Source organism: Pogona vitticeps, chromosome 1 (genome assembly GCF_051106095.1).
Source record: "Pogona vitticeps strain Pit_001003342236 chromosome 1, PviZW2.1, whole genome shotgun sequence".
NCBI classification, from domain to species: Eukaryota; Metazoa; Chordata; class Lepidosauria; order Squamata; family Agamidae; genus Pogona; species Pogona vitticeps.
The window spans coordinates 355,583,922-355,610,840 of record NC_135783.1 but is presented as its reverse complement, the minus strand read 5'-3'; the positions used below and the strand labels follow the sequence as shown (position 1 = coordinate 355,610,840).

The following is a 26,919-nucleotide window of genomic DNA, read 5'->3' as shown; positions in this document are numbered from 1 at the left end:
GGTCTCACCCTTTGATTCTTCATCCGGAACTATTTGTATCCTCCTGGTTTTCTCTGTGACCTGTCTCATCTCTATATCTCCACTATTCTCCCCATGGAGGAGTCACTTCTCTGACGGGTCATATATTCTGTCTGTGGGGCTCCATGGGCTTCTCCCTCCTCTTCTCAGGAAAGGATGGCACTCCAAACAAGGTGTTTGAAGCTCATATGTATCTCATAAGTATTTTCATTGTTGCAATGAATCCAGGCAATTCAAAAACTTGTTAATTCTCTACAAGTTCATTCATTTACATCATTTCTAGATTCCATACTTAAATATACTTAATCAAAAAAGATATGTAAGGAAGTCTTATAGGCGTGAGGAAAAAAATGTTGGTACAGTTCTTCAAATCCAAACGCCATACTGTTATGCAAATACAGTGGTACCTCTACTTATGAATGCCTCTACTTATGAACATTTTGAGTTATAAACGGATCTGTTTGCAAAATTTGATTCGACTTGCTAATGGAGCTTCGACTTACAAATGATTTGGTCACCTCCGACGCAGTGCAATATGCTCTCAATACAATAGCACAGAAATGCCTAGTTCTTCAAAAATAATACAGAATATATATATATAGGTTGATTAAAAAATAGAGAATAAAAATGCATTGGTACCCTTTTTAAAACCTCAATTACTGTTATTATTTTTGAGGGTAAGGAAATGTCAGCTTCGCTCTCTTCACTACTTTCTTTTTTTCCCATCAGTTAGCCTTAGAACATCCATCTTTTTCTTTTTACAATAATTTTGTAAAAGTTTCTAATGCACAGTATATGCTTATTCTCATTTTTAGCACAAGGTTCAACATCTATTTTGTGATATCTCTCTCTTAACTAACGATAGAAGTAAAACACATCACAAGTGGCACTTAAAAATGCACTCCATTTTTCTCTTTCTGCTGTGCATTACATCAGCATTTTGTTGTTTCCCATGAAAAGCAGCACAAAACTGAATGACCTCCTTATGCAATCTTAACTTAACAGGAGTTCCGAATAAAACTCATTCACATGTAAAAAGGGCAAAACTCTGACTAAAGCTCTTTCCACGTTGCATGCATACATGTGGTTTCTCCCCAGTGTGGGTCCTTTGATGTGACGTAAGTTTACTTGTGCAACTAAAGCTGTTTCCACATTCCATGCATTTATGTGGCTTCTCTCCAGTGTGAGTTCTTTGATGCAACCTAAGGTCACCACTCCTACTAAAGGTCTTTCCACATTCCATGCATTTATGTGGTTTCTCTCCAGTGTGAGTTCTTTGATGTAACTTTAAGTGTGCAGACTGACTAAACCTCATTCTACATTCCATGCATTTATATGGTTTCTCCCCAGTGTGGGTCCTTTGATGTGACCTAAGACCACCACTGTGACTAAAGCTCTTTCAACATTCCATTCATTTATGAGGTTTCTCCCCAGTGTGGGTCCTTTGATGTGACCTAAGGTCACCACTCCTACTAAAGCTCTTTCCACATTCTATGCATTCATGTGGTTTCTCCCCAGTGTGGGTTATTTGATGTGACCTAAGGTTACCACTCTGATTAAAGCTCTTTCCACATTCCATGCATTTATGAGGTTTCTCCCCAGTGTGGGTCCTTTGATGTAACCTAAGGGTACCACTGTGACTAAAGCTCTTTCCACATTCCATGCATTTATGAGGTTTCTCTCCAGTGTGGGTCCTTTGATGTACCCTAAGGGCACCACTGTAACTAAAGCTCTTTCCACATTCCATGCATTTATGAGGTTTCTCCCCAGTGTGGGTCCTTTGATGTAACCTAAGGGCACCACTGTCACTAAAGCTCTTTCCACATTCCATGCATTTATGAGGTTTCTCCCCAGTGTGGGTCCTTTGATGTGACCTAAGACCACCACTCCTACTAAAGCTCTTTCCACATTCTATGCATTCATGTGGTTTCTCCCCAGTGTGAGTTCTTTGATGTGACCTAAGGCTACCAATCTGATTAAAGCTCTTTCCACATTCCATGCATTTATGAGGTTTCTCCCCAGTGTGGGTCCTTTGATGTAACCTAAGGGCACCACTGTGACTAAAGCGCTTTCCACATTCCATGCATTTATGAGGTTTCTCCCCAGTGTGAGTTCTTTGATGTGACCTAAGGCTACCACTCCGATTAAAGCTCTTTCCACATTCCATGCATTTATGAGGTTTCTCCCCAGTGTGTGTCCTTTGATGTAACCTAAGGGCACCACTCTGACTAAAGCTCTTTCCACATTCCATGCATTTATGAGGTTTCTCCCCAGTGTGGGTCCTTTGATGTGACCTAAGGCCACTACTCCTACTAAAGCTCTTTCCACATTCTATGCATTCATGTGGTTTCTCCCCAGTGTGGGTCCTTTGATGTAACCTAAGGGCACCACTGTGACTAAAGCGCTTTCCACATTCCATGCATTTATGAGGTTTCTCCCCAGTGTGGGTCCTTTGATGTAACCTAAGGGCACCACTCTGACTAAAGCTCTTTCCACATTCCATGCATTTATGAGGTTTCTCCCCAGTGTGGGTCCTTTGATGTGACCTAAGGCCACTACTCCTACTAAAGCTCTTTCCACATTCTATGCATTCATGTGGTTTCTCCCCAGTGTGAGTTCTTTGATGTGACCTAAGGCTACCAATCTGATTAAAGCTCTTTCCACATTCCATGCATTTATGAGGTTTCTCCCCAGTGTCGGTCCTTTGATGTAACCTAAGGGCACCACTCTGACTAAAGCTCTTTCCACATTCCATGCATTTATGAGGTTTCTCCCCAGTGTGGGTCCTTTGATGTGACCTAAGGCCACTACTCCTACTAAAGCTCTTTCCACATTCTATGCATTCATGTGGTTTCTCCCCAGTGTGAGTTCTTTGATGTGACCTAAGGCTACCAATCTGATTAAAGCTCTTTCCACATTCCATGCATTTATGAGGTTTCTCCCCAGTGTCGGTCCTTTGATGTAACCTAAGGGCACCACTTTGACTAAAGCTCTTTCCACATTCCATGCATTTATGTGGTTTCTCCCCAGTGTGGGTCTTTTGATGTGACGTAACACTACTACTGCAGCTAAAGCTCTTGCCACAGTCCATGCATTTATGTGGTTTCTCCCCAGTGTGAGTCCTTTGATGTAACCTAAGGGCACCACTTTGACTAAAGCTCTTTCCACATTCCATGCATTCATATGGTTTCTGTCCAATCTGAGTTCTATGGTGTACATAGAGGCCCTTGTTCTGACTGAAGCTCTTTCCGCATTTCATACATGCATACAGTTTCTCCCCTGGATGTGTTCTTTGATATCTACTGAGGTGACATGCATTTATGTGGTTTCTCCTGTGCGACAGTCCTTTCATGTGAAATCCATTTCTGCCCTTTCCAATTTTCAATTCTCTGTTTTCTTGTTTGATGAGTTCCTGCCCAGGTTGCCCCTGATGTTGCTGGACAATTCTTCTTCTCCTGTTCATCATCTGATAGATTAGACACAGATGAGAAACAACAATTTACAAAATCTGCAGGAAGAAGGAATGATGTGTTCGGGCTTCACCGAAGTCGCGGAGATGCAAGGAAAGACAGCCAAATAGACAATGGAGGAGAACCAGGGAGGGAATGAGGCCGGACTGGAGGTTGTTCTTGTGTGCTTGAGGTTGGAAGGGCTCTTCACTGAGGGACTTTTTGGAGGGAAAAGTCATGAAGGGAGGATCATTTCCACACCCAAATAGGTACATCAAAATGAAAGTATATTAGCTTCTATTCCCTCTCAAATTTTCCCCAATGATGGTACTTAAGTTTATAAAAAATAAGACTAGAAGGAAACAAATATTTGAACTAAAGGATTGTTTAGCAAAAATGGGTAACAAGGGGTGGAGAGAGTGTTAGAAAGGAAGAGTAAAAGTGATGTACCTAGATTATTGGACTTGAGAACCAGTAAAGAGCAGTTAGTGGTCAGTGCTGGGAATTGACAAAGTCTGCAGAGATTATTATTTGGAGGGTGAAGAGAAAGGATACATCCATGAAATGGATGTAGAGTTGATAAAATGTTATGGACAGAAAATCATCTTCCTAGGCATCCTTCAGTCTCGAGAGACTATGGTAAGGTGCTCTGAGACAATAAAAAAGTTTGGGGTTTAATTGGGACACTGATAATGTGATGCTTAGATGTATTCATGGGGATGTGAAATCTTATCGAACAACTTGGGCTGAGGTGGAAATAGCCGGGAGGAAATGAAAATTAAAAAGTGGGAATAGTACCTAGTCTAGCCAAAGAAATGTTGTTGGGTAGAGATTGGGTGGGAGCTCCTGAACTTATAAAATTGAAGGAAGGAATGCGAAGTGAATGTACCAACTTTCCAGGGGAAGTGACAGGTCTCAAAGTCAACCTAAGGAATTGTTCATCGCAATTCAGCGGATAAGTTGTGACAGAATCAGGATTTAGTTAAGCAACATGTAACAAAGGAACACAGCTGAGTTAATTAAGACAGCTGTGGGACAACCAATTTGATTGGAGAATCCAAGAATAAATCTAGCCAAGCTTACAGACACAAACTGTTGGGTAGTTGGGTAGTTTGGATAGTTGGATTGTTGTGTTGCTGGTGGTCGTGTTGTTGAGAGCTTTATTTACTGCATCGCTGGATGAAGACTTGCCATATTGCAAGGAGAAGATCCTGGAGGAAGACTATCTCCGTGGTGAGAGGAGAAGACTTCGTGGATGCTGGACTATTTACATTGGTAACAATCTTGGATACTGCTATCTCATGAAGGATAAAAGTGCAGTACATGTAGAGTTTGAAAGATGGCTCAAATTTGTAGAGCGCAAAACAGGGAAAAAGGTTAAGGTGGTACAAACTGACAATGGAACAGAGTTTACAAATGCCAAATTTCAAGCAATATTAAGGAAAAATTGTATTACTCACAGGAGAGCCGCTCCCTATACACCTACTCAGAATGCCTTTATTGAAAGAAGGGGCCAAACTCTGCAGAACATGGCTGAGGCAATGATTAGGGGGAGTACACTATCAGAGAAATATTGGGGTGAAGCTATACTGTGCGCGAATTTTTATATTAATATTCTTTGGCACAGTGGAATAAACAACATACCTTACACAGTTTGGACTGGGAGAAAACCAAATTTAAAATTTTTACATGTATTTGGATCTCCTGCATGGGTTCACATCCCAAAAGAAATAAGGAGAAAGGGAGAGAAGAAAGCCAGACTGATGTATTTCCTTGGATACCAATAAAATAGGAGAGCATTTAGGTTTGGGTTGCCAAATACCAACAAACTTGTAATAAGTAGCAGTGCTTCATTTAATGAGCACAGTAACTGGGACAAAATATGTAAACCCCCAGAAACAATAATTAAATTGCATGAAAGGAGTGAGGATAGTGGAGAGGATAGTGACTCTCAAACAGAGCAAGAAATAAAAAGAGAAGTAGAACATGAGGAAATGCAATCTGATAAAGAAATTCCATCCAACTTAGAAGAGAGGGAAACTCTCGAGGAGGACAGGGAATTACCTAGGAGGTCTAGCAGAGAGAGAAGAACTCCAGACAGGTACAAGCCTGAGACCTATTATTGTCTCAATGTGGCTGAGCCAGAGACATATGATGACATATGCAATATGCCTGAGAAGGAACAAATAAAATGGAAAGAGGCAATGGAGAAGGAGTCAAATTCATTAACACAACTGAAAGTTTATGAGGAGGTGAAACTGCCTGAAAAATCAAAAGTAATTGGTTCCAGATGGGTATTTAAAAGGAAGGTGCATGCCAATGGTAATGTGAGGTATAGAGCAAGGTTAGTGGCAAAAGGGTATGCACAAACATCAAACGATTATGATCAAGTTTTTGCGCCGGCTCTAAGACCAGAGACATTGAGATTTGCTTTAACCTATGCAGCCAAGCATAATCTCATGACCAGGCATGTTGATATAGAAACAGCCTATTTATATGCTGACCTGAAACACACAATTTATATGGAAATACCACCAGGAATTGAAAATGAAGGTAAATGCTGGATATTGAAAAAGAGTTTGTATGGTCTCAGACAAAGTGGCCATGAATGGAACCAACATTTAACTAAAACTTTAAAAGATAATGGTTTTGTGCAAGGAAAGGCAGACCCTTGTTTATTTATAAATGAGGAAACACAAGCTATAATGTTAGTGTTTGTAGACGATTTAGCCATATTTACCAAAGATAAGAAAGAGGCTGAAGAAATAGTTCAAATGTTAAAAAGGCATTACAAATTGAGAGATTTAGGAGAAATAAGTAACTACTTAGGAGTAGAAATAGAAAGAAGTAAGAGAGGATTTAAAATAGCCCAAAAGAACAAAATATTAAAACTCCTAAAACAATATAAGATGGAGGATTGTAAAGGTGCAGCAACTCCAATGAATATAGAGTTTGAGAAAGAAGATATTAATGGCCCAGAATGTGATATTGATGTATATAGATCACTGATAGGCAGCTTACTATATTTGAGTAGATGGTCAAGGCCAGATATCTCTATAGCTGTGAACTTGCTATCAAGGAATGTGAGCAAACCGAATGTAAGACACTGGCAATCAGCAAAAAGAGTACTTAGGTATTTAAAGGAGGCACAAAATAAAAAGCTAAATTTAGAACCAGTGGGAGAACTGTCTATTACTGCTTATGCCGATGCTAATTATGGTAGTGATTTGATAACCAGATGATCAACATCAGGCATGACAGTGCATTTGGGAGGAAGTTTGATAAGCTGGAAGACAGCTAGACAGAAATTTATATCGTTGTCTTCTGCCGAATCTGAGTATGCAGCGTTATCTGAATTGTGTACAGATCTAGTTTTCTATAAACAATTAGCACAAGATCTGGGATTGAATATAAAATCTCAAATTAGAGTTTTTGAAGATAATCAAGCTGCCATACAGATGGCAAACTCACCAAATGTAAGAAGCAGATCTAAACACACAGATATCAGGTACCAAAATGTAAAGCAAAGTATAGAGAATGGGTTAATTGAACTGGCATACTGTGGAACAGAAAACAATAAAGCTGATTGTTTGACTAAAGTATTGCGGCCAACCAAACATGACAAAGCATGTGAAATGTTGGGAATGGTATAATGTATACATGTGAATGTAAAAGGAACTCTGTATATGTTAGAAGCAATGTACAATGTAATTAGATATGTTACAGAATTGCTATAAACAATTGGAGGAGATTGACAGGTCTCAAAGTCAACCTAAGGAATTGTTCATCGCAATTCAGCGGATAAGTTGTGACAGAATCAGGATTTAGTTAAGCAACATGTAACAAAGGAACACAGCTGAGTTAATTAAGACAGCTGTGGGACAACCAATTTGATTGGAGAATCCAAGAATAAATCTAGCCAAGCTTACAGACACAAACTGTTGGGTAGTTGGGTAGTTTGGGTAGTTTGGATAGTTGGATTGTTGTGTTGCTGGTGGTCGTGTTGTTGAGAGCTGTATTTACTGCATCGCTGGATGAAGACTTGCCATATTGCAAGGAGAAGATCCTGGAGGAAGACTATCTCCGTGGTGAGAGGAGAAGACTTCGTGGATGCTGGACTATTTACATTGGTAACAATCTTTGGTTACTGAAACTGTAAATTTAATATTGCAAACTGAAGAACTACTGTGAATGACCAGGACTGTATAAAGACCAAGAGAAGCTGTATTTACCCCTGTATATATGGACTTTAATGTAAATAATACTATCAACACTACAACAGTGTCTGTTTGGTTTCATCTCTGAGCAGTTCATTTCACAATTACGCCCCCTGGCGTAGTCTGGTAACGCAGCACCTCTGTCAGGAAGGTTGTTTAGATGGAGCTTCGCGAGAACAAATGAGGCTTTTGCAGCAAGATGACCCTTCACATATTAACTTCTCGAAGCAGGGGGAAGAAGAAGGAACTGTTAAATTAGGGGAAGTGGGATTTGAAGTCTGTGAAGGAATATTATATAGAATAGATGCAGAAGGAGTAAGACGGTTGGTGGTCCCTCTCAAATGGAGAAAATTTATATTGAAATTAGCACATGACATTCCTATGCCTGGTCACCTAGCAACGCAAAAAATGAAAGCTAGGATTCTGGTGGCCTCGTGGCGCAGTGGTTAAAACGCTGTACTGCAGCTAAAACTGTGCTCACGACCTGGGGTTCAAATCCCAGGTAGCCGGCTCAAGGTTGACTCAGCCTTCCATCCTTCCGAGGTCGGTAAAATGAGTACCCAGCTTGCTGGGGGGGCAATGTGTAGCCTGTATAATTAAAAAAAAAAAGTAAACCGCCCGGAGAGTGCTTGTAGCGCTATGGGGCGGTATATAAATCCAAAAAAAACAAACAAACAAAAAAACAAAAAAACATTGAAATAGAGAAATGTTGTAAGACATGCAAAGAATGTCAACTTACTCAACCAAAATCAAAACAGGGAGCTCCCCTTATACCAATGCTACTAGTAGACCATCAATTTGAACGAATAGGACTAGATATAGTTGGTCCTTTAATATGGTCTTCAGGGGGGCACACACATATATTAGTATTGGTAGACTATGCCACCAGATATCCAGAGGCTATAACTCCAAGGTCTACCACAGCTAAAGCATTAGCAAAAGAAGTGATCCAATTATTTTCTAGACAAGGATTCCCAAAAGAAGTGTTAACAGATCAGGGTGCGTAGGGGCTGGCAGGGTGGTCTGTCTCGGCGGCCTGGTCCAGCTCAGGCCACAGACCAGCACCGGGCTGTTGAATGGGGTTGGGGACCTCTGTCCTAGAGGAATCCTGGACTTAGCGAAGGAAAAATGGGAGACAGGCAAGGTAGCTGAGACCGCTAAAAGCCCATTATTGAAAACACAACAAGGACAGAAACAAAGATATGATAGGCAGATACAAGTAAGGAATTTTGAACGGCAAGACAAAGTATTGTAATTATTACCATCGGAACAGGCCAAGTTATTTGCAAAATGTCAAGGATCCTATGAGGATATAAGAAAAAATGGACCAATAGATTAAAAGACGCCAATTTAAAAGTAAGTCCTGCTAAATGTAAAGTTGCTAAGAAACAGAGTGCAGTCCAAAAAACAGAGAATAAATGCTATATCTAAAGTTGCTAAGAAACAAAGTTTATAGGTTTCCAGATAGATCAAGGAAAAATACAACCTTCACATGACAAAGTAGAAAAAATGTCACAGTGGAAAATACCAAAAACTAAGAAAGAATGTTAACAGTTTAGCCAGATATTATAGGCAGTTTGTCCCAAATTTCACTGAAGTGTCAGCACCTCTTACTGATTTTACTAAAACGAAGAGTAGTAAATGAGTTTGGTGGGGAGAGACTGAACAAAATGCTTTCAAAAAGATAAAAGTAATATTAAATGACTTACCTTGCAGATATACTCAACAATTTAACTTGATGTTTTTTGTTTGTTTGTTTATTGACAGAGGCATAGGAGCAGTGTTAGCACAGAAAAGGGGAGCTATAGAATACCTTATAATGTATATTAGTAAAAAAATTAACTGAAAGATATGCCACTATAGAGAAGACATCTTCAGCAGTAAAATGGGCAATTCAAACTTTGAAATATTATTTATTAGAAGCCCCTTCTGTGTTAATTACAGACCATTCCCCATTACAATAGTTAAATAGGATGAAATATTCCAATGCGAGATTAACACGATGGTGTCTTGGTTTACAGTTTAGCCAGATATTATAGGCAGTTTGTTCCAAATTTCACTGAAGTGGCAGCACCTCTTACAGATCTTACTAAAAAGAAGAGTAGTAAATGAGTTTGGTGGGGAGAGACTGAAGACAATGCTTTCAAAAAGATAAAAATATTATTAAATGACTTACCTTGCAGATATGCTCAACATTTTAACTTGATGTTTTTAGTTCAAGCAGATGCATCCGAAAGAGGCATAGGAGCAGTGTTAGTACAGAAAAGGGGAGCTATAGAATACCCTATATTGTACTGGTATATTAGTAATACCCTATATTGTACCCTATATTGTATAGAATACCCTATATTGTACTGGTATATTAGTAAAAAAAATTAACTGAAAGAGAACGAAGATATGCCACTATAGAGAAGACAACCTTTCTTTAACAACCTTTCTCATTCCAAATACAATATAAAAAGGGAAATATGCATGCTACTGCTGATTATTTTTCTCGACAGGGATCATGGGAGGAATCAGACAAAGAGAGGATGGCCCACTCATCGTGGGTGCATGTGAGAGAGAGGAGGAGAAAAAGGAGATGGAAAGGAGTGAGTCGTCCTCCTCCAACATCTAAGCAGGAGGATAAAAACAAGAGAATGGCGAAAACAGAGAAAAGTGACTGAGAAGATGAAAGATAATAAAGGTGGGAGAAAAGGGGGAGGGATCAGGAAAAGAAGTCCGGAGATCAGTGGATGTATTCCTGATATCGGAGGAAGGTGAAAAATCAAAGGAGACTGAAAAGGTAGTGGTCATAGAAGATAAAAAAGTAGTCCTAGAGAACTTAAGGTCCCGCGGAAGGAGACAGAAGGGGAGAGAGAAATGAGAGGCGCACATGAAAGAGAGGGAGCAACTGCCAAACCGATCATTGAAGGATTGTCACCAGAGGAATGGACTGTCCTAGTCTACCCGAGACCACGCGGTCCAGTGAAGTCTGTGAACCGTTGCAGGAGTCTTCAGAGAGGAGAGAAATCTCCCGAAACGGATTGGGCTCAACACCCGTCCTGCGGGACTATTTGTGCAGTACGGAGTGGATGGCTGAGGAAGCCCACGGATCAAGAACGGGAAAACTCACCATTGAGAACTGGATGTGTTTTAAGTCCATTACCTATGTTATGGGACAGATCAACTATGAATCCAAGTTACAATGATCCTATTACTGTTGACAAAAATCCAGTTGTGGTTAATAAAACTTTATTGAATGAATCTCCCCTCGTGCCTTTTCCCTCACAAAACACAGAACTGTCCAAGGAAATTGTAGAACCCAACCACAGTGAGTGAGTGAGTGAGAGAAGCAGAGGCCAATACGGTAGAGGTGAAGAAAGTAAGGTATTGATAGAGGGGTGGGGATGTTTCTGGATGGAGAACCTGTGGATTCATATGTGGGAGAGGTTGGTGATACCAAGAGAAGAGGTGAGATAGAAAGGTGAAGGAAGCATCACTCAGCCAGGAAACCTTTCTACTGGGGCAAACAGGAGAGGACAGGATGGAGCCGGAAGACAAGGGAAGAGCAGATGCAAATAGCCGAGGAGGAAAGAGAGAAGAATGTGGAATGGCAGAACCTTCACCCACGCGGCGGTGGGGAATTGCCAAGCCAGGACAACCAATGTTTGCCTTTTATCAACAGGACCTGCCCTTGGTGAGCATGGGGTTGGGGTGAGCAGGATAGAGATTTTAAAAACAAATACACCTAAATAAGATACAAATAAGAGCCCCATGAGAGAAAGAGGGCAAAAGGGTACCACCCTCCCCCCAAAGAAAGTGGAGGGACCCCAAGTCAGTAAAGAGAGGAAATGGGACAAATAGGAAAAGGGGGAACGCCCGCCTGTGGGAGATGAATGGAAGAGAAAGGAGATGAGAAGGAAGGAGCACAAGAGAGTGAGTGAGTGAGTGAGTGAGTGAGTGAGTGAGTGAGTGAGTGAGTGAGTGAGTGAGTGAGTGAGTGAGTGAGAGAGTGAGTGAGTGAGTGAGTGAGAGAGTGAGAGAGAGAGAGAGAAGCGGAGGCCAGTACGGTAGAGGTGAAGAGTGTAAGGTCTTGATAGAAGGGTGGGGATGTTTCTGGACGGAGAAGCCATGGGGACATATGTGGGAGAGGTTGATGACACCAAGAGAAGAGGCAGAAAGGTGAAGGAAGGATCACTCAGCCAGGAAACCTTTCTACTAGGGCAAACGGGAGAGTCCAGGATGGAGCCGAAAGACAAGGGAAGAGCAGATGCAAATAGCCGAGGAGGAAAGAGAGAAGAATGTGGAATGGAGGAACCTTCACCCACGCGGTGGTGTGGAATTGCCTTCCCAAAAGAGACAACCGGAGGGGAAGAGCGGAGGACTGAGGAGATGCTGCCCCTCTTGCCTCTGCCGGTGTCAGCCTCGAGGGAAGCCCCACATAAAGAGAATTACTGTAGTCTCTCCTTGAGACTATCTGTGCCTGGACCAATCTGGAGAGTAATAACTGCATCCAGGCAGGGGCCCGGCTGCGCAATCTGTCCAAGATGGAAGTAGGCGGATCGGACCACAGACGCCATCTAGTTATCCATGGACAGCACCGGGTCCAGAAGAACGCCCAGCGTGCGTTGGGAACCAACCAAACCACAGACATCAGGGGCACCCATTTGAAGGACTCCGCCTTGTTTGTTTTCAGCCTTAGTCTATTGTCCCTTTTATCCTCCCACTAAAGGAGAAGGTGGGAACAGAAAGGACGTTACCTGTTAATCAATTATCATCAGAGTCCGAAGCACAGGTGGAGGGTGCAAAGCAAAATCCCCCAGTCTGGCTTGTGTGTCAAGGGGTGAGCACGGGATTGGGATGAGCAGGACTAAAACAACAACACATAAATAAAATACTAGGAAAGGTGGGAACAGAAATGTTACCTGTTACAATACTCAGTTATCGCCAGTGTCTGAAGCACATGTGGAGGATGCAAAGCAAAATCCCACAGTCTGGCTTGTCTGTCAAGGGGGAACAAGAAGGCAGGCTTGAAAGGGAACCCCCCAGACCCCAAACCAGGACAACCAAGGTTTCCCTCTTATCAACAGGATTTGTCCTTGGTGAGCACGGGATTGGGGTGAGGAGGATTGAGACTAAAACAACAACACATAAATATGATCCAAAGAAAAACACCCCCCCAAACACCAACACTTTGCACATGTTCAAAGAAGACGTCTGGTGTCGTGGATAGAATACCATACTGGAAACCAGGAGAGCTGGCTTCAAATCCCTGCTGGGCCAGGAAAACTGAGAGGAGAGAGTGGGGGGGGGGGCAAAGCAACTTAAGCCGCCTCTTGAAATCTCACTTACCTTGCAAATGTTGGAGGGATCTGGGATTTGGCTCTTTGTTTTTGGTCCCCTCACAAAAAAAAGCAAAGAGAATTCAGCTCAGTCTCACCCCTTTCTGGGAGAAAAGAGAAATAGAAAAGATCAGCCGGGAGGCTTTATGGATGAAGCAAATCAAAAACGTTTCCTTCTAAGACGTGCCTTCCTCGTGTTTCTATTGAACGGGGCTTCTTCTTCAGGCAGCAGAACAAGAGGAACAGGAAGGAAGGAAGGAAGGAAGGAAGGAAGGAAGGAAGGAAGGAAGGAAGGAAGGAAGGAAGGAAGGAAGGAAGGAAGGAAGGCAGGCAGGCAGGAAGGAAGGAAGGAAGGAAGGAAGGAAGGAAGGACGGGAGGGAGGGAGGGAGGGAGGGAGGAAGGAAGGAAGGAAGGAAGGGAGGGAGGGAGGGAGGAAGGAAGGAAGGAAGGAAGGAAGGGATGGAGGGAGGGAGGGAGGGAGGGAGGGAGGGAGGAAGGAAGGAAGGAAGGAAGGAAGGGAGGGAGGGAGGGAGGGAGGAAGGAAGGAAGGGATGGAGGGAGGGAGGGAGGGAGGGAGGGAGGGAGGAAGGGAGGGAGGGAGGGAGGGAGGAAGGAAGGAAGGAAGGAAGGAAGGAAGGAAGGAAGGAAGGAAGGAAGGAAGGAAGGAAGGAAGGAAGGAAGGAAGGAAGGAAGGAAGGAAGGAAGGAAGGAAGGAAGGAAGGAAGGAAGGAAGGAGAAGCTGTTCAAGGAAGGAAGGAAGGAAGGAAGGAGCATCTCATGCTGGGATCCTCAATAAAAGCTCCACCCTCCCAGTGAGATGGCGGCAACAGCCGGGAACAAGAGAACAACAGGACATGCTTCCTGCCAAGACCTGCGATGAAGGCAGCAGCAAACAAGATTGTATTTCTCCCACTACTGTATTCACAGTGGTGCCCCGCAGAGCAACGTTTATCCGTTCCAGGATTAACGACGCTATCCCAATTTGTCGCTATCCGCGCGGGGGGGGAATTCATAGGAATCCATTAAACTCCGTTTAATGCGTTTCTTTTGGGGAAAAACTCACCACTATGTGGGAATCCTCCATCCGGCCGCCATTTTCGCCGCCTGGTAAGCAAGGGAAGGGCGCAAAAATGCTGCGGGGGGGGGGGGCATTTTGGAACCGCCAATCAGCTGTTTTCTAAACATCGCAATGCAAAGATCGGGAAGCGAAAGGCTTACCGATCATCGCAATGCGATGTTTTGCCACCTAAAACATTGCAATGTGATCGCATTAGCGATCGCAACAAACACGTCACTATGTGGATTCGTCGTTAAATGATGTGCTCGTTAAGCAAGGCACCACTGTAATTAAAATATTTCCCCCCTCCTTTGTCATTAAAAAGGACCCAGATACGTTTACGTACATCATTAAAAGGCCACATTTAAAAGCCTTCACACCTTAAAGAGAATCAAACCCAGGCTAAACTAAAAATGGGAAACAGAATCAACCTCCAGAAAACACCGGTCCCCGCGTGATGGGGTGGACCACCAAGGGCTGGACGCGGCTTTCCGTTCTCACAGGACCCTTCATTAGTTGTGTCACCTTAAGGATGATCCCAACGCCTGGGAGGGCATCTCCGAAGGGGATCCTCGCCCTCCATGCCCCCTCCGTTGGGCAAGGGCCCTGTGTGTGTTGTGGGGTTGCCCACCCAAGGCGGGCAGAGTTCAGGTCTCGGGACTTTTCTCACCTCCTCTCTTCCGACCCCGAAACCTCGCTGAGGCTTCGCTCTTCCCTTTGAGCTCCCTGCCAACCTCCCAGGGGCTTGGAAAGGCGGCCACAGAGGGTGGGGTTGGGGGGGGTTCTTGGTGTGGGCCACCCCTGCTGTAAAAGACCCCTCGGTCTGGAAGGGACCCTCCAGAGGCATTCACTCTGGAAAAGACCTGCCCCGAGGGGGAAATGCCCCAGATCCAGAGGGGCCGGGTGGCCTTTTCCGGTCCTTGTTTCCTCCTGCCCTCCGCCTGGAAGGACCACCGGAGCCTCTTCCGGCCTCTTTCCAAAGCCCCCCCTTTTTGCTCCACCCCATGGAGAGCCAGGAAGGGGAGGCCGGAGGGGGAATCCCTAGGCAGAAAGAGGAACCAGGGGGCAGGTCTTTTGCACAGCCGATGGACCTGATTGGCGCCTTCGGGACCCACAAGACCTGAAGAGGATTTTTGGCCCTGCAGGAAGAAGGGCGACATCTGTCCAAAGACTCCCACAGAGGGAAAGTCCACACACACCCTTCTCTGTCTTCCTCCACAGTTTCTCTCTGGGGTGCCTTTTAGGGAAAAGACGGTCCGGGTTCAGACAAGCAACCGAACAAGGAAGCTGCCAAGCCGGGAAGATCCTCCTCCGCATCCTCCTGCCCTTGATCCTCAGCTCAGGATCTGGTCTTGAGAGGGATCGGGTTAGCCCTCCTCTCTTATCAACCAGATCCTCCAGGAAGAACACACACAATCACACACACACACACACACACACACACACACACACACACACTCACTCACTCACTCACTCACTCACTCACTCACACACACACACACACACACAGAGTGTGCCAAAGAGCCAGAGGACCAGCAGACCTTCCCCCCCCTCAATCAGGGAAGGCGCAGGGAGGATCCCCCTCTCTCCCCCCAAACCCTATTTCTCCTTTTCCCCCCTTCTCTTTTTTCCTCTCCAGCCCCCCCCACCGGGGACTTTGCCCCCTTTAAAGGAGGGAGGGATCGTCCTACGTCACGAGAGGGAGTCGGGGGGGGAGGAAGGGGGAGGGAAGTCACTTTCTCCCCTTTCTTTCCTTCCACTGGTGGGGCGGCTGGCAGGATCCAAGGGAAGGCGGTGTGTGTGTGTGTGTGTGTGCATACTCCCCCCCCCACACACACAAATGATGAAGCCCTAGGGCTCCTTGCAGGGGCGTTGATCTCCCTGCTCCCTGGGGGGGGTGGAATCTGGGACCCCTCTCTTCCCACTCCCGCTTGACTCCCCCCCCCGCCTCTCCCTCCTGAGGAGACCCAGAGGGGAAAACGAAGAAGAAGGTCGCGCAAAGCACAACTGGGCAACCCCCCCCCTCGGCCTCCCCCTCCGATTTTCCGAGACTGGGGGGGGCAGCTGGCCATCTCACCCTCGCCCGCAAATCTCACCCCTCCCCTCCCCCCCCAGCGCCCACCTTCCTTGGCCAGGTCCCGATCCGGGGGGAGGGCGCTATCTCCCCCTCCCACCGCGCAAAGGCTCCGCGTGCTCTCCAGGCCTTTGCTCCTCTTAGGCCCAAAATGGGGGGGGGAAGGAGGAAGCAGGTGGGAGGGGCTTCCGGGGGGGGAGGGAAGAGGAGGAGGAGGGGGGAAGAGGGAGGGAGAAAGAAGGGGGGGCGGGGGAGGCGTGGAAGGGCCGCCAAAGGCTCCAACGAGGCGAAGGGGCGCCTCCTCCTCCTCCTCGCGGGAGGGGTTCCCACGTTCAGGCACTTCTGTGGCTCGAATAGTTTCCAACAGGGCTTTGGGAGACGGAGGCCCAACCCTGGGCCTGCAGATGTTCCTGGACTACAAGTCCCAGAAGCCTTCACCGCCACCTCTGCTGGCCAGGGTTTCTGGGAGTTGAAGTCCAAGAACATCTGGAGGCCCAAAGATTAGGGACCCCTGTTCTAAGGAATGACTTCAAACTAATAAAACTGCAAGAGGAGGAGGAGGAGGAGGAGGGCCTTCCCTCCCCGGCCTGGCCTGGCTCTTTCTCTCTCCCGGCTCCTCCCTTCCCCCTCCTGCACCCACACGGGCGGGGGGGGGGGAAGGAGAGGGAGAAACAAGGCGGGAGGGTGGGATGGGGGACCTGGAGGCACCCCTGTACCTCGAATTGTTTCCAGCACCGCTTTGGGAGACGCAGGTCCTTCTAAGGAATGACGTCAAAATCATAAAACTGCAAGAGACCTTTTCCAGCCCCAGCAAGCTCAGTCACAGGGGATGGATTGGTTGGGGGGGGGACAAGAGTGATGGTTTCTCCCCCCTTCTCCATCCATGGGAGGATGCTGCATTTCTCCGACCGCCACCGATGCTGCACGTTGCTTGTTTCCTCCCCACCTGTGTGGCATCTGTGGTCGCCCCCTTCCAAGTGGCCCTCCATGGGGTGGAGCTGACCCATAGAAAACCTCCCTTATAAGCCTATCAAGGGGAGGAAAGTACTGTATTGAGGGACTGTCTTTATCACTCCCAGCTCCCCCCACTGTTGAGTTCCCCGTTCGGGAAGTGGGGATTTGAACCCTGCTCTCCAGGGTCCCAGTCGGGTCATTCTCTCCACTCCCCCATACTGGGCACCATGGTGTCCGTGTCCCTCTTAGGGGATCAGGAGGGCTCCACTCCACGGGCCCCCCACCTCACCCACCTCCGCTTCCTTTTCCTTCCATCTCTGGAAGCCCAGGATGGGACCCCCAGTCCCTCCCTCCCTCCCTCCCCCATTTCCTTGACGGCTGATGAAGGGGGTGCTTCCTCCCTGGTCCTCTCAACCCCCCCCCCCGCCTTCTGCTGCCAGGGTCCCCTGTTTTGTGCCTCCGGATGGCCAGGCAACCTCTCACAGAAGGGTCCGGCTGCTCTCCTTTCTCAAGGTCAGGGGACACTCGTGCCCTTCTAATGTGTGAGTGCTCTTAGGGGTCGGGACAGCGGCGTTTCTGCCTGGAGGCACAGGACAGGCAGAAGGGGCAAGTCCTCCTTGGGGGGTCCTCTGTCCTTGTGGGGGGAGTCAGCACCCTGGGGAAATAGAGAGAGGGGCCCAACGCCTGGCTCTGCCAATCAAGACCATGGCTTCTCCAGGGTGCCGGCTTGACCTCCGAAGCCGCCCCCCCTCTAGTCCTGTCTTTTGGGGGACAGGAGCAGAAGCCAAAGGGCCTTCATCACTTCCCCCCCCCCCCAAGGAGGAGGAGGATGAGGATCAGGAGGAGGAACTTTTTCTCTGGGGAAAAGAAGCTGCCCCCTGCCGTCGATAGGGGCACGAAGAAGTGCTGAGAGGACGGAAGGAAGAGCGTGGGGAAGTCACAGGGAAAACCCCACATGTGGCCCTCCATTATTCCATAGAGGCCGCCCCGTGCAATGAATGAGGGTGGGGGTCGCTAGCACCCTGGCCAAGGCAAGCCTTCCTCCCTGGACCCACGGACCGGCCATTGCTGCTGCTGCATTCCAAAGCATGCCCTCCTCCCTCCCTTCACAAAAAGAGCTCCCCCCCCAGGAACCTTCCTCCTCCACCCTCATCATCCCTCCTTCCTCCTTCAAGGACCAACTAGGCCTTGTGCAGAGCCATCTCGGTGATTCTCCAGCACCTCCTTTGCATCTAGGCGGAGAATATTTCCTGCCTGCAGTCTGAAGCCCTGTGGTTGCCAGAGTTCATGGGATGTTCACGTGTCTGGCTCGGAGAGAGGCAAAGCAGGAGTTGCTTGACCTTTGGCTATTTTTCAAGAGGCAGGAGGAGTGGAGGAGCTGTTCAAGTCTCCAGAGCCACCAGCCTCTGAGGAGGAAAAATGGCTATTTATTATTTATTTAATTTATTCATTCCCCGCCTATCTGGTCTTGCAACCACTCTAGGCGGCTTCCAATACAACATAAAACAACTAATAAACATAACACAAGAGTTATTGCATAAATATCTTCCAGTAGCAGTTTACAAGATGGGAAAATAAAGCAAAGAATAAATACGGAAAATAAGGCTAGCTTTCATGTGTCGTTCTGCCAACTCCTGCGATGTTGTTGGAACCAGTTGTATTGGCTCTTGCCTTTCCATTGGACCATTTCAGCAATGTGGAGAGGGGGGATCTGCTGCTTGGGTAACAGCCTATCCTCCATATTACCCTACCCGGGCTTCATGCTCTGGAGAACACACTCCTCTATTCAGAGCATGTTACCATAGTCTCTCAAGACTGAAGGATGCCTATGTGATACCTGCATGCTATACATTAACATTGCAATCCAGTTACTAATTTCATTACATACTTCAACATTTCAATTGTCTATACAGGTGCATACTTAATAACATACCATAACACTTAAAATACTTATAATTTCTTTTGAATACACAACATATAACATTTAATAATGTGTACATGAACATATTATTGCTTACACCATTATACTAGAGTCCATTTACTTCTTCTTTAGTCTTCGGGTCTTCTTGAGAGGGCATCCGCAGCACCATTTTGAGTCCCTTTAATTACCCGTACCTCGAAATCAAAGTCCTGAAGAATCAAGGCCCATCTCATCAGCTTGCTGTTGTTGGCTTTTATGTTCCTTAATCATAATAATGGGGAATGGTCAGTACACAGGACAAAATGTCTCCCCCATATATATGGCTTGAGTTTCTGAAGAGCGTACACTATCGCAAGACATTCTTTTTCGATGGTAGAAAGATGTCTTTCACCCGCCTGCAGCTTTTTGCTCAGGTACGCCACAGGATGAAGTTCTCCGCTGTCCTCCTTCTGGCTCAACATGGCTCCTAACCTGGTGTTGGATGCATTGGTGAAGATGGTGAACTCGCACTGGAAATCTGGAGCTCTTAGGACTGGGTTGGTCATCAATGCCTCCTTCAGCTTCGCAAACGCCTCCTTGCAGCTGCTGGTCCACTGGATACGATCTGCACTCTTCTTGCGTGTTAGGTCAGATAAGGGAGCGGCTATCTCGCTAAATCTGGGTATAAGCCGTCTATAATAGCCAACTAACCCTAGAAAACATCTGACCTTTTTCTTGGTGGTGGGTCTAGGCCAGTTGCTAATAGCTTCCACTTTGGCTTCTAGGGGTTTGATTCTACCTCCCCCTACTATCTGGCCTAAATATTTCAGTTCAGGGCTACCCAGCTGGCATTTGCTAGCTTTCACTGTTAGCCTAGCTGCTTTCACTCTCTGCAGCACTGTCTCCAGGTGATACAGGTGATCTTACCAAGAATGACTAAAGATCCCTATATCATCAATGTAAGCCATTGTGAAGTCGCTAAGCCCATGCAGAGTTTTGTCCATGAGTCTCTGAAATGTTGCTGGTGAGTTTCTCAATCCAAAACTCAGGACACAGAACTCATATGAACCAAAAGGGCTACAGAAGGCTATCTTCTCCTGATCTTTGGGGTCTATTCTCATTTGCCAAAACCCTTTCGTTAGATCTAGGCAGGATATGTATTGACATCCCCCTATGGTCTCTATTAGGTCGTCTAATCTGGGCATCGGATATGCATCCCGCTTGGTTACATGGTTCAGCTTCCTATAGTCCACACAAAATCGAATGTTGCCACCCGGCTTGTCTACCAGCACTATAGGAGCAGCCCATGGACTGGATGAAGGAACAATGATGTTTTCCTTCAACCTTTCGTCCAGCTCCTTGCGCACCTTATCGACATATGGCCCAGTAACTCTTTAAGGAGTGACTGCTTGTGGGGGTGCATCCCCTGTATCAATCTTGTGCACCACTCCCTTGGCTAACCCTGGCTTGCTAGAGAAAACCTGTTGGTATTTCATTACCAAGGCCCTAACTTCATTTTGTTGCTCAGGGGAAAGTAAAGGGCTAACTATGACATCTTCAGGGTTATATCTTGCTTTCCCCCTCCCTTCCCAATATTGTAGTAAGTCATGTTTTTCATTGTCTGCTTCCTTCATGGCAAACAGAACCCTGTTCTCCTCCCTATAGTAAGGCTTGCCTGGTTCTCCATCCTCCTTGATGATATAATTAATCTCATTCATTTTGGAAATTATCCTGAATGGTCCTGCCCAATTTAGTTGTGATTTATTCCCTTTGAGAGGTCTTTTTATTGATTGATTGATTGATTGATTGATTGATTGATTGATTGATTGATTGATCGATTGATTTAATTTATACCCTGCTCATCTTGTCAAATTGACCACTCTGAGTGGTTTCCATAAAAAGTATACAGTGAAGCATTAAATAAAAATATTTCAAATAAACAACACTCCATATAATAAAACAAATAACAGATGGAAAGAGAAAGGAAATTAAGTATTTACAGGAGGGAAGACCTGAACATATAACCATGTTTTTAGTTGATTCTTAAATATGCCCAGCGTAGGAGCCGCATGAATCGCTGGAGGAAGGTTATTCCAGAGGCGAGGAGCCACCGCCGAGAAGGCCCGATTTCATATTTTTTCCTTTCGGGCCTCCCTCGGCGTTAGGCTCCTCAGCCTTACCTCCTGGCTCGTGCGGGTGATCTGGGTAGATCTAGGTGGGAGCAGGCGTTCCACCAAATATCGAGGTCCTAAACCGTTTAGGGCCTTGTATGTGAGCATTAACACTTTGAAGTCGATGCAGAAACGGATGGGCAGCCAATGCAGCTTGGCCAGAATAGGAGAGATATGATGGTGTTTTCTCATTCCAGTGAGGAGTCTGGCCGCCGCATTCTGCGCCACCTGAATTTTCCACATCAGCTTCAAAGGGAGCCCCACGTAAAGCACGTTACAGTGGTCTAATCTAGAGATTAGGAGCTCGTGTACTAAGGTACGAGCGCATGTCTTAGCACTAGCACCTCTTCTCCAGGATTGAAATTTCTTTCTCTGGCTTTCTTATCATACCAGACTTTTTGTTTCTTTTGCTGCTCCTGTAAATTTACAGCAGCCAGCTCTAAATTTCTTTTTAAAGTGTTCATCAGGTTCTCTAAATATGAAATCACATTCTCAGGATCAGATCCTTGTAATTTTTCCGAACTTTGTTTGAGTAAGTCAAGGTGACCCTCACTTCTCTCCCAAACAACAACTCAAAAGGACTCAACACTGTGCTTTCTTGGGGTACAGACCCATAAGCATATAACAGAAGTTGTAATTTCTGATCCCAATTGTAAGGTTCTCTGCAGAGTAGGCCCTAATCATGTGCATGAGAGTTCCATTGAATTTCTCCACAAGGCCATTAGTTTTCGGGTGATAGGGGGTGGAAGTTAAATGTTTAATTCCGCACCGTTGCCACAATCTCTGCATGAGCTTTGATGTAAAAGATGATCCTAAGTCAGTTACTATTTCCGACACGAACCCCATACGGCTCATATAACTAAGCAAGGCATCAGCCACAGTATGAGTCTCAATATTCCTCAGAGGAATGGCCTCAGGGTACCGTGTGGCGTAATCAATAATGGTTAAAATAAATTGGTTCCCCCTTTGGGTGACTCTGGGTAATGGTCCTATAATATCCAGACCAATGCGTTGGAACGGGATAGAAATAATTGGTAAAGGGCATAGCTTTGCTTTAGTCTTATCGTCTTATTCCCCTGCCTTTGACACACATCACACTTCTGACAGAAATCTTTTATCTGCTTCCCCATCTCAGGCCAGTAAAAATTCTGTGATATTCTTTGTTTAGTTTTGGTAATGCCTAAATGAGCAGAAAATACGTCTGAGTGTCCCCTTTCTCTTATTTTCTGATGATAATTTAAAGGAACCACTAACTGCTTCTGAGGATTTTCCCCTCCTTTCCTGGGATTCACTAAGAACTCTCTGTATATTAAGTCCTTCTCTATAAGGAACCTTTCAGGTCTTTCAGGGGTTAATGGTTCTTCAGAAATGTTCTCAAAGCAGCGTTTCAGCATGGAATCTGCCTTTTGTTCCTGAGTAAATGTATTGCTTTGGGGATTACTAAGCTGTATTAACTCAGCTGGGTCACTATTGTCTGTCATTATCTGTATAGGACTTTCATTTTCTTCCTCAGCTCTCCCTTCATTTTCATTTTGGGAACGAGTCAGTACTAAAACTCTCTTCACATGCTCCGAGAGGTCAGTCCCAATCAAAACCGCCACTGGAAATTGCGCAGTTACCCCAGCCCTCCATTTTCCTTCCCACCCTTGATATCTGATGGGTATTTCAGTGACTGTAATGCCTGCCTCCAGGCTGAACGTTCAGATGTCAGAGTTTCCCATCTGTTGAGGTCTATTCCTAAGGCCTTCAGATCCCGCTTGCAGATATCCTTGTATCGCAGCTGTGGTCTCCCTCTGGGGCGATTTCCCTGCACTAATTCTCCATATAGGAGATCCTTTGGAATCCGACCATCAGCCATTCTCACGACGTGCCCAAGCCAACGTAGACGTTGCTGTTTCAGTAATGCATGCATGTTGAAAATTCCAGCTTGTTCTAGGACTACTCTATTTGGAACTTTGTCCTGCCAGGTGATGCCAAAAATCCGTCGGAGGCAACGCATATGGAAGGTGTTCAGCTTCCTCTCCTGCCGGGCACAAAGTGTTCAGGACTCACTGCAGTACAGGAGTGTGCTCAGGACACAGGCTCTATAGACCTGGATCTTGGTATGTGTTGTCAGCTTCTTATTGAGCCATACTCTCTTTGTGAGTCTAGAGAACATGGTAGCTGCTTTGCCAATGCGTTTATCCAGCTCAACATCTAGAGAGAGGGTGTCAGAGATGGTTGAGCCAAGGTACACAAAGTCATGAACAACCTCCAATTCTTGCGTGGAGATGGTAATAGAGGGAGACGAGTCCACACCCTGGCCCATGACTTGTGTTTTCTTCAGGCTGATTGTTAGTCCAAAGTCTTGGCAGGCCTTGCTGAAACGATTCATGAGTTGTTGGAGGTCTTCAGCAGAGTGGGCAACAATGGCTGCATCGTCTGTGAAGGGGAAGTCCCGCATGCATTTCAGTTGGACTTTGGTCTTTGCTTTCAATCTGGAGAGATTAAAGAGCTTTCCATCTGATCTAGTCCGGAGATAGACACCTTCTGTTGCAGTTCCAAAGGAATGCTTCAGCATAACAGCAAAAAAGATCCCAAAAAGCGTTGGTGCGAGGACACAGCCCTGTTTCATTCCACTCCGGATGTCAAAGGGATCAGATGTTGAGCAGTCAAAAACTACAGTGCCTTTCATTCCATCGTGGAAGGACCTGATGATGTTAAGGAGACGAGGTGGACATCCAATCTTGGGAAGTATTTTGAAAAGGCCATCCCTGCTAACCAAGTCAAATGCTTTTGTAAGGTCTATGAAGGCCACTAAGAGTGGCTGTTGTTGTTCCCTGCATTTCTCCTGCAACTGTCGGAGGGAGAATACCATGTCAGTGGTGGATCTATTAGCTCGAAATCCACACTGTGATTCTGGATAGATCCTGTCTGCAAGCACTTGGAGCCTCTTCATCACAACACGGGCAAGGAGCTTCCCTACAACGCTAAGAAGAGAGATGCCACGGTAGTTATTGCAGTCACCCGTCTCTTTTGTTCTTGTACAATGTGACAATGTTTGCATCCTTCATGTCCTCTGGTACTCCACCTTCCCTCCAGCAGAGACAGAATACTTCATACAGTTCAGTGGTGATGATCTCCTTAGAGCATTTCAGCACTTCAACAGGGATGCTGTCCCTTCCAGGTGCCTTGCCGGAGGCGAGGGAATCCAAGGCCGCTTTTATTTCTGCTAAAGTTGGTTCGCTGTCCAGCTCTTCCAAGACAGGCAGGCATTCCAAGACAGGCAGGCACTCAATGTTATTTAATGCATCTTCAGTTACTACATTCTCTCTGGAATATAGCTCAGAGTAGTGCTGCACCTAGCATTCCATCTGCTGTGCTCGGTCCTGGATGATCACACCTGTAGCAGACTTCAAGGGAGCAGATTTCTTCTGTATTGGACCCAAGGCCTGCTTGATACCGTCATACATTCCTTTAGTGTTACCTGTGTCTGCTGCTATCTCGATCTGGGAGCAGAGCTGAAGCCAATAATCATTGGAGCATCTCCTGCCAGCCTGTTGGACTTGGCTACGAGCAGCTCGAAGAGCCTGCAAGTTGTACTCGCTAGGACAAGCTTTGTATGCTGCTAGAGCTCTTCTCTTATCCTTGATGGCTGGCATTAGCTCCTCCGAGTGGGCTTCGAACCAGTCAGCCATCTTTCTGGTCTTCTTGCCAAAGGTGCAGAAGGCAGTTTTATAGACAGTGTTCTTGAAGTGTTCCCATCGTTCAGGTTCATTTGCATTAGCCGGACCTGGAAGGGCTTCCTCAAGTGCTTGGGCAAATTCCTTCACTTTTCTTTGATCACGAGTCTTGCTGATGTCAATACGTGGTCTTCCTTCCTTTTTCGTGTGGTATACTCTCTTTGTTCGCAGTTTTACTCTACTACACACCAGGGAGTGATCAGTATCACAATCAGCACTCTGGTAACTGCGTGTGATCGTAATGCTGGGAAGGCTAGAACATCTAGTGAGGATTAGATCGAGCTGATGCCAATGCTTGGATCTTGGATGTCTTCAGGAAACTCTCTGTTGCAACTTCGTATTAAAGAATGTGTTGCTGACACAAAGACCATAATAGCAGCAAAACTCCAGCAAGCGTTGGCTATTTCCATTCATCTTTCCAATGCCAAAACGGCCTAGACAAGTGGGCCAAGAATTATAATCAGAACCAACTCTAGCGTTAAAGTCTCCAAGAATGAATAGTGCCTCTCTTTCAGGGACTTTTTTGATAGCAGCTGCCAGATCGTCATAGAATTTGTCTTTCACTTCTGTAGTGGCTGACAGTGTTGATGCATATGCACTAATGAGGGTTACTGGTCCTGCTGATGAGTGGAGCTGCAGAGACAGGATTCTTTCACTCCCCACAGGTGGAACAATGCATCTCATCAGAGTATTTCTGACTGCAAAGCCAACACCATATTCTCTGGTCTCATTCGATGGTTTTCCCTGCCAGAAGAATGAGAAGTTTTTGTCTTTGACAGATCCCGAGTCTGGCAGTCTTGTCTCTTGCAGGGCAACAATGTCCATCTGCAGTGTACTCAGTTCCATGTCAATGACAGCTCTCTTGCGCACATCATCTATTTTTTACAGGTCGTTAGGAAAGCCGTAGTCAGGAAAGCCAGGGGTCATTGTCCATACATTCCAGGTGCCCAGCTTTAGGGCAGAAGTTTTCTTACGATTGTTGCATGGTGCACGGTTATCGATCTGCTTGTCAGGTTTGACCCTAAACCCCATGCACCCCGTGAAGTTAACAGACCGTGGTGACGTGGCACCTTACTGGCTGGGGGCTGCCCAGCTTAAGGCGGGCGGTATCTACCTAGTGAGGTGCAATGACCACTCCCACCGTCAGAAGTAGCCCCTGGCGTCATGCTCTACACCAATTGAGCATAGACTTATAACCGGTAACTGCTACTTCCCGTGTTGTTTCAACGCTGTATGCGAAGCTGGAGTGTCTTCTCCAGAGCATGAAGCCTGGGTAAAATAATGTGGAGGATAGGCTGTTACCCAAGCAGCAAATCCCCCCTCTCCACGTCCCTGAAATGGTCCAGTGGAAAGGCAAGAGCCAATACAACTGGTTCCAGGAACGTCGCAGGAGTTGCCAAAACGACACTAACTGCCTCCGGGACTCCGGCTCCGGATTTTTCCTCAAGGTTATCTCCTGAAGCCTTTTCCATAAGTGGATATAGCCACAAGGCAGTGGAGGTTTAAAATCGGAGTTTTCCTTCTCCTAGATGGGCTGCCTTCCAGGGCTGACGAGCCCCACCTACCCGGCCTGCTCTCTAATACTGTGGAAGTATGATCTGACGTTTAAAAGTATACTCCCCCCCTTGGGAGTATTTGCTGCTGCTGCTGCTAACGGCGCGTGGTCCAGGAGCAACCCAATTCAAAACACAAGGCCCTGCCTCCTGGGCCATGTGATTAAAGGGAACAAAGAGGAGGCCCAGAAAAAGAAACGCCCCCTCTGCAAAATACCCATGGAATTTACCTGGCCATCTCCAGACACAACCTCCTGTGGGAATGGCAACAGACTCCAGGAGCAACCCAATTCAGAACACAAGGCCTTGCCTCCTGGGCCATGTGATTAAAGGGAACAAAGAGGAGGCCCAGAAAAAGAAACACCCCCCCCCTGCAAAATACCCATGGAATTTACCTGGCCATCTCCAGACACAACCTCCTGTGGGAATGGCAACTCCAGACACAACCTCCTGTGGGAATGGCAATTTGAAGAGACCCT

The 26,919-nt window shown here is 46.2% G+C and overlaps 3 protein-coding genes across 6 annotated transcripts in view; all 3 read right to left on the bottom strand.

Moving 5' to 3' along the window:
* The window catches only part of LOC140706082 (uncharacterized), a 276,919-nt gene that overhangs the window by 233,247 nt on the left and 16,753 nt on the right, over positions 1-26,919 (bottom strand). Inside the window, exon 2 of one of the 3 annotated variants that reach the window (XM_078384438.1) lies at positions 16,189-16,258. The exons of the other annotated variants lie outside the window; for them this stretch is intronic. The gene's annotated coding sequence lies outside the window, so the exon portion shown is untranslated. The remainder of the gene's footprint in view (positions 1-16,188; positions 16,259-26,919) is intronic. 3 annotated transcript variants of the gene reach the window in all.
* LOC110071163 (uncharacterized) overlaps positions 1-26,919 on the bottom strand; it is a 107,322-nt gene that overhangs the window by 69,766 nt on the left and 10,637 nt on the right. Inside the window, exon 1 of one of the 2 annotated variants that reach the window (XM_078384458.1) lies at positions 13,019-13,104. The exons of the other annotated variant lie outside the window; for it this stretch is intronic. The gene's annotated coding sequence lies outside the window, so the exon portion shown is untranslated. Of the gene's footprint in view, positions 1-13,018; positions 13,105-26,919 lie in introns of those variants that run through there. 2 annotated transcript variants of the gene reach the window in all.
* On the bottom strand, positions 1,198-13,112 carry LOC144586365 (uncharacterized). Its single transcript, XM_078384483.1, has 2 exons — positions 13,019-13,112; positions 1,198-3,484 (listed from the first exon to the last, which is right to left on the bottom strand). Exon 2 carries the CDS (start codon positions 3,482-3,484, stop codon positions 1,430-1,432), a length of 2,055 nt encoding a protein of 684 aa, XP_078240609.1. The 5' UTR covers positions 13,019-13,112; the 3' UTR covers positions 1,198-1,429.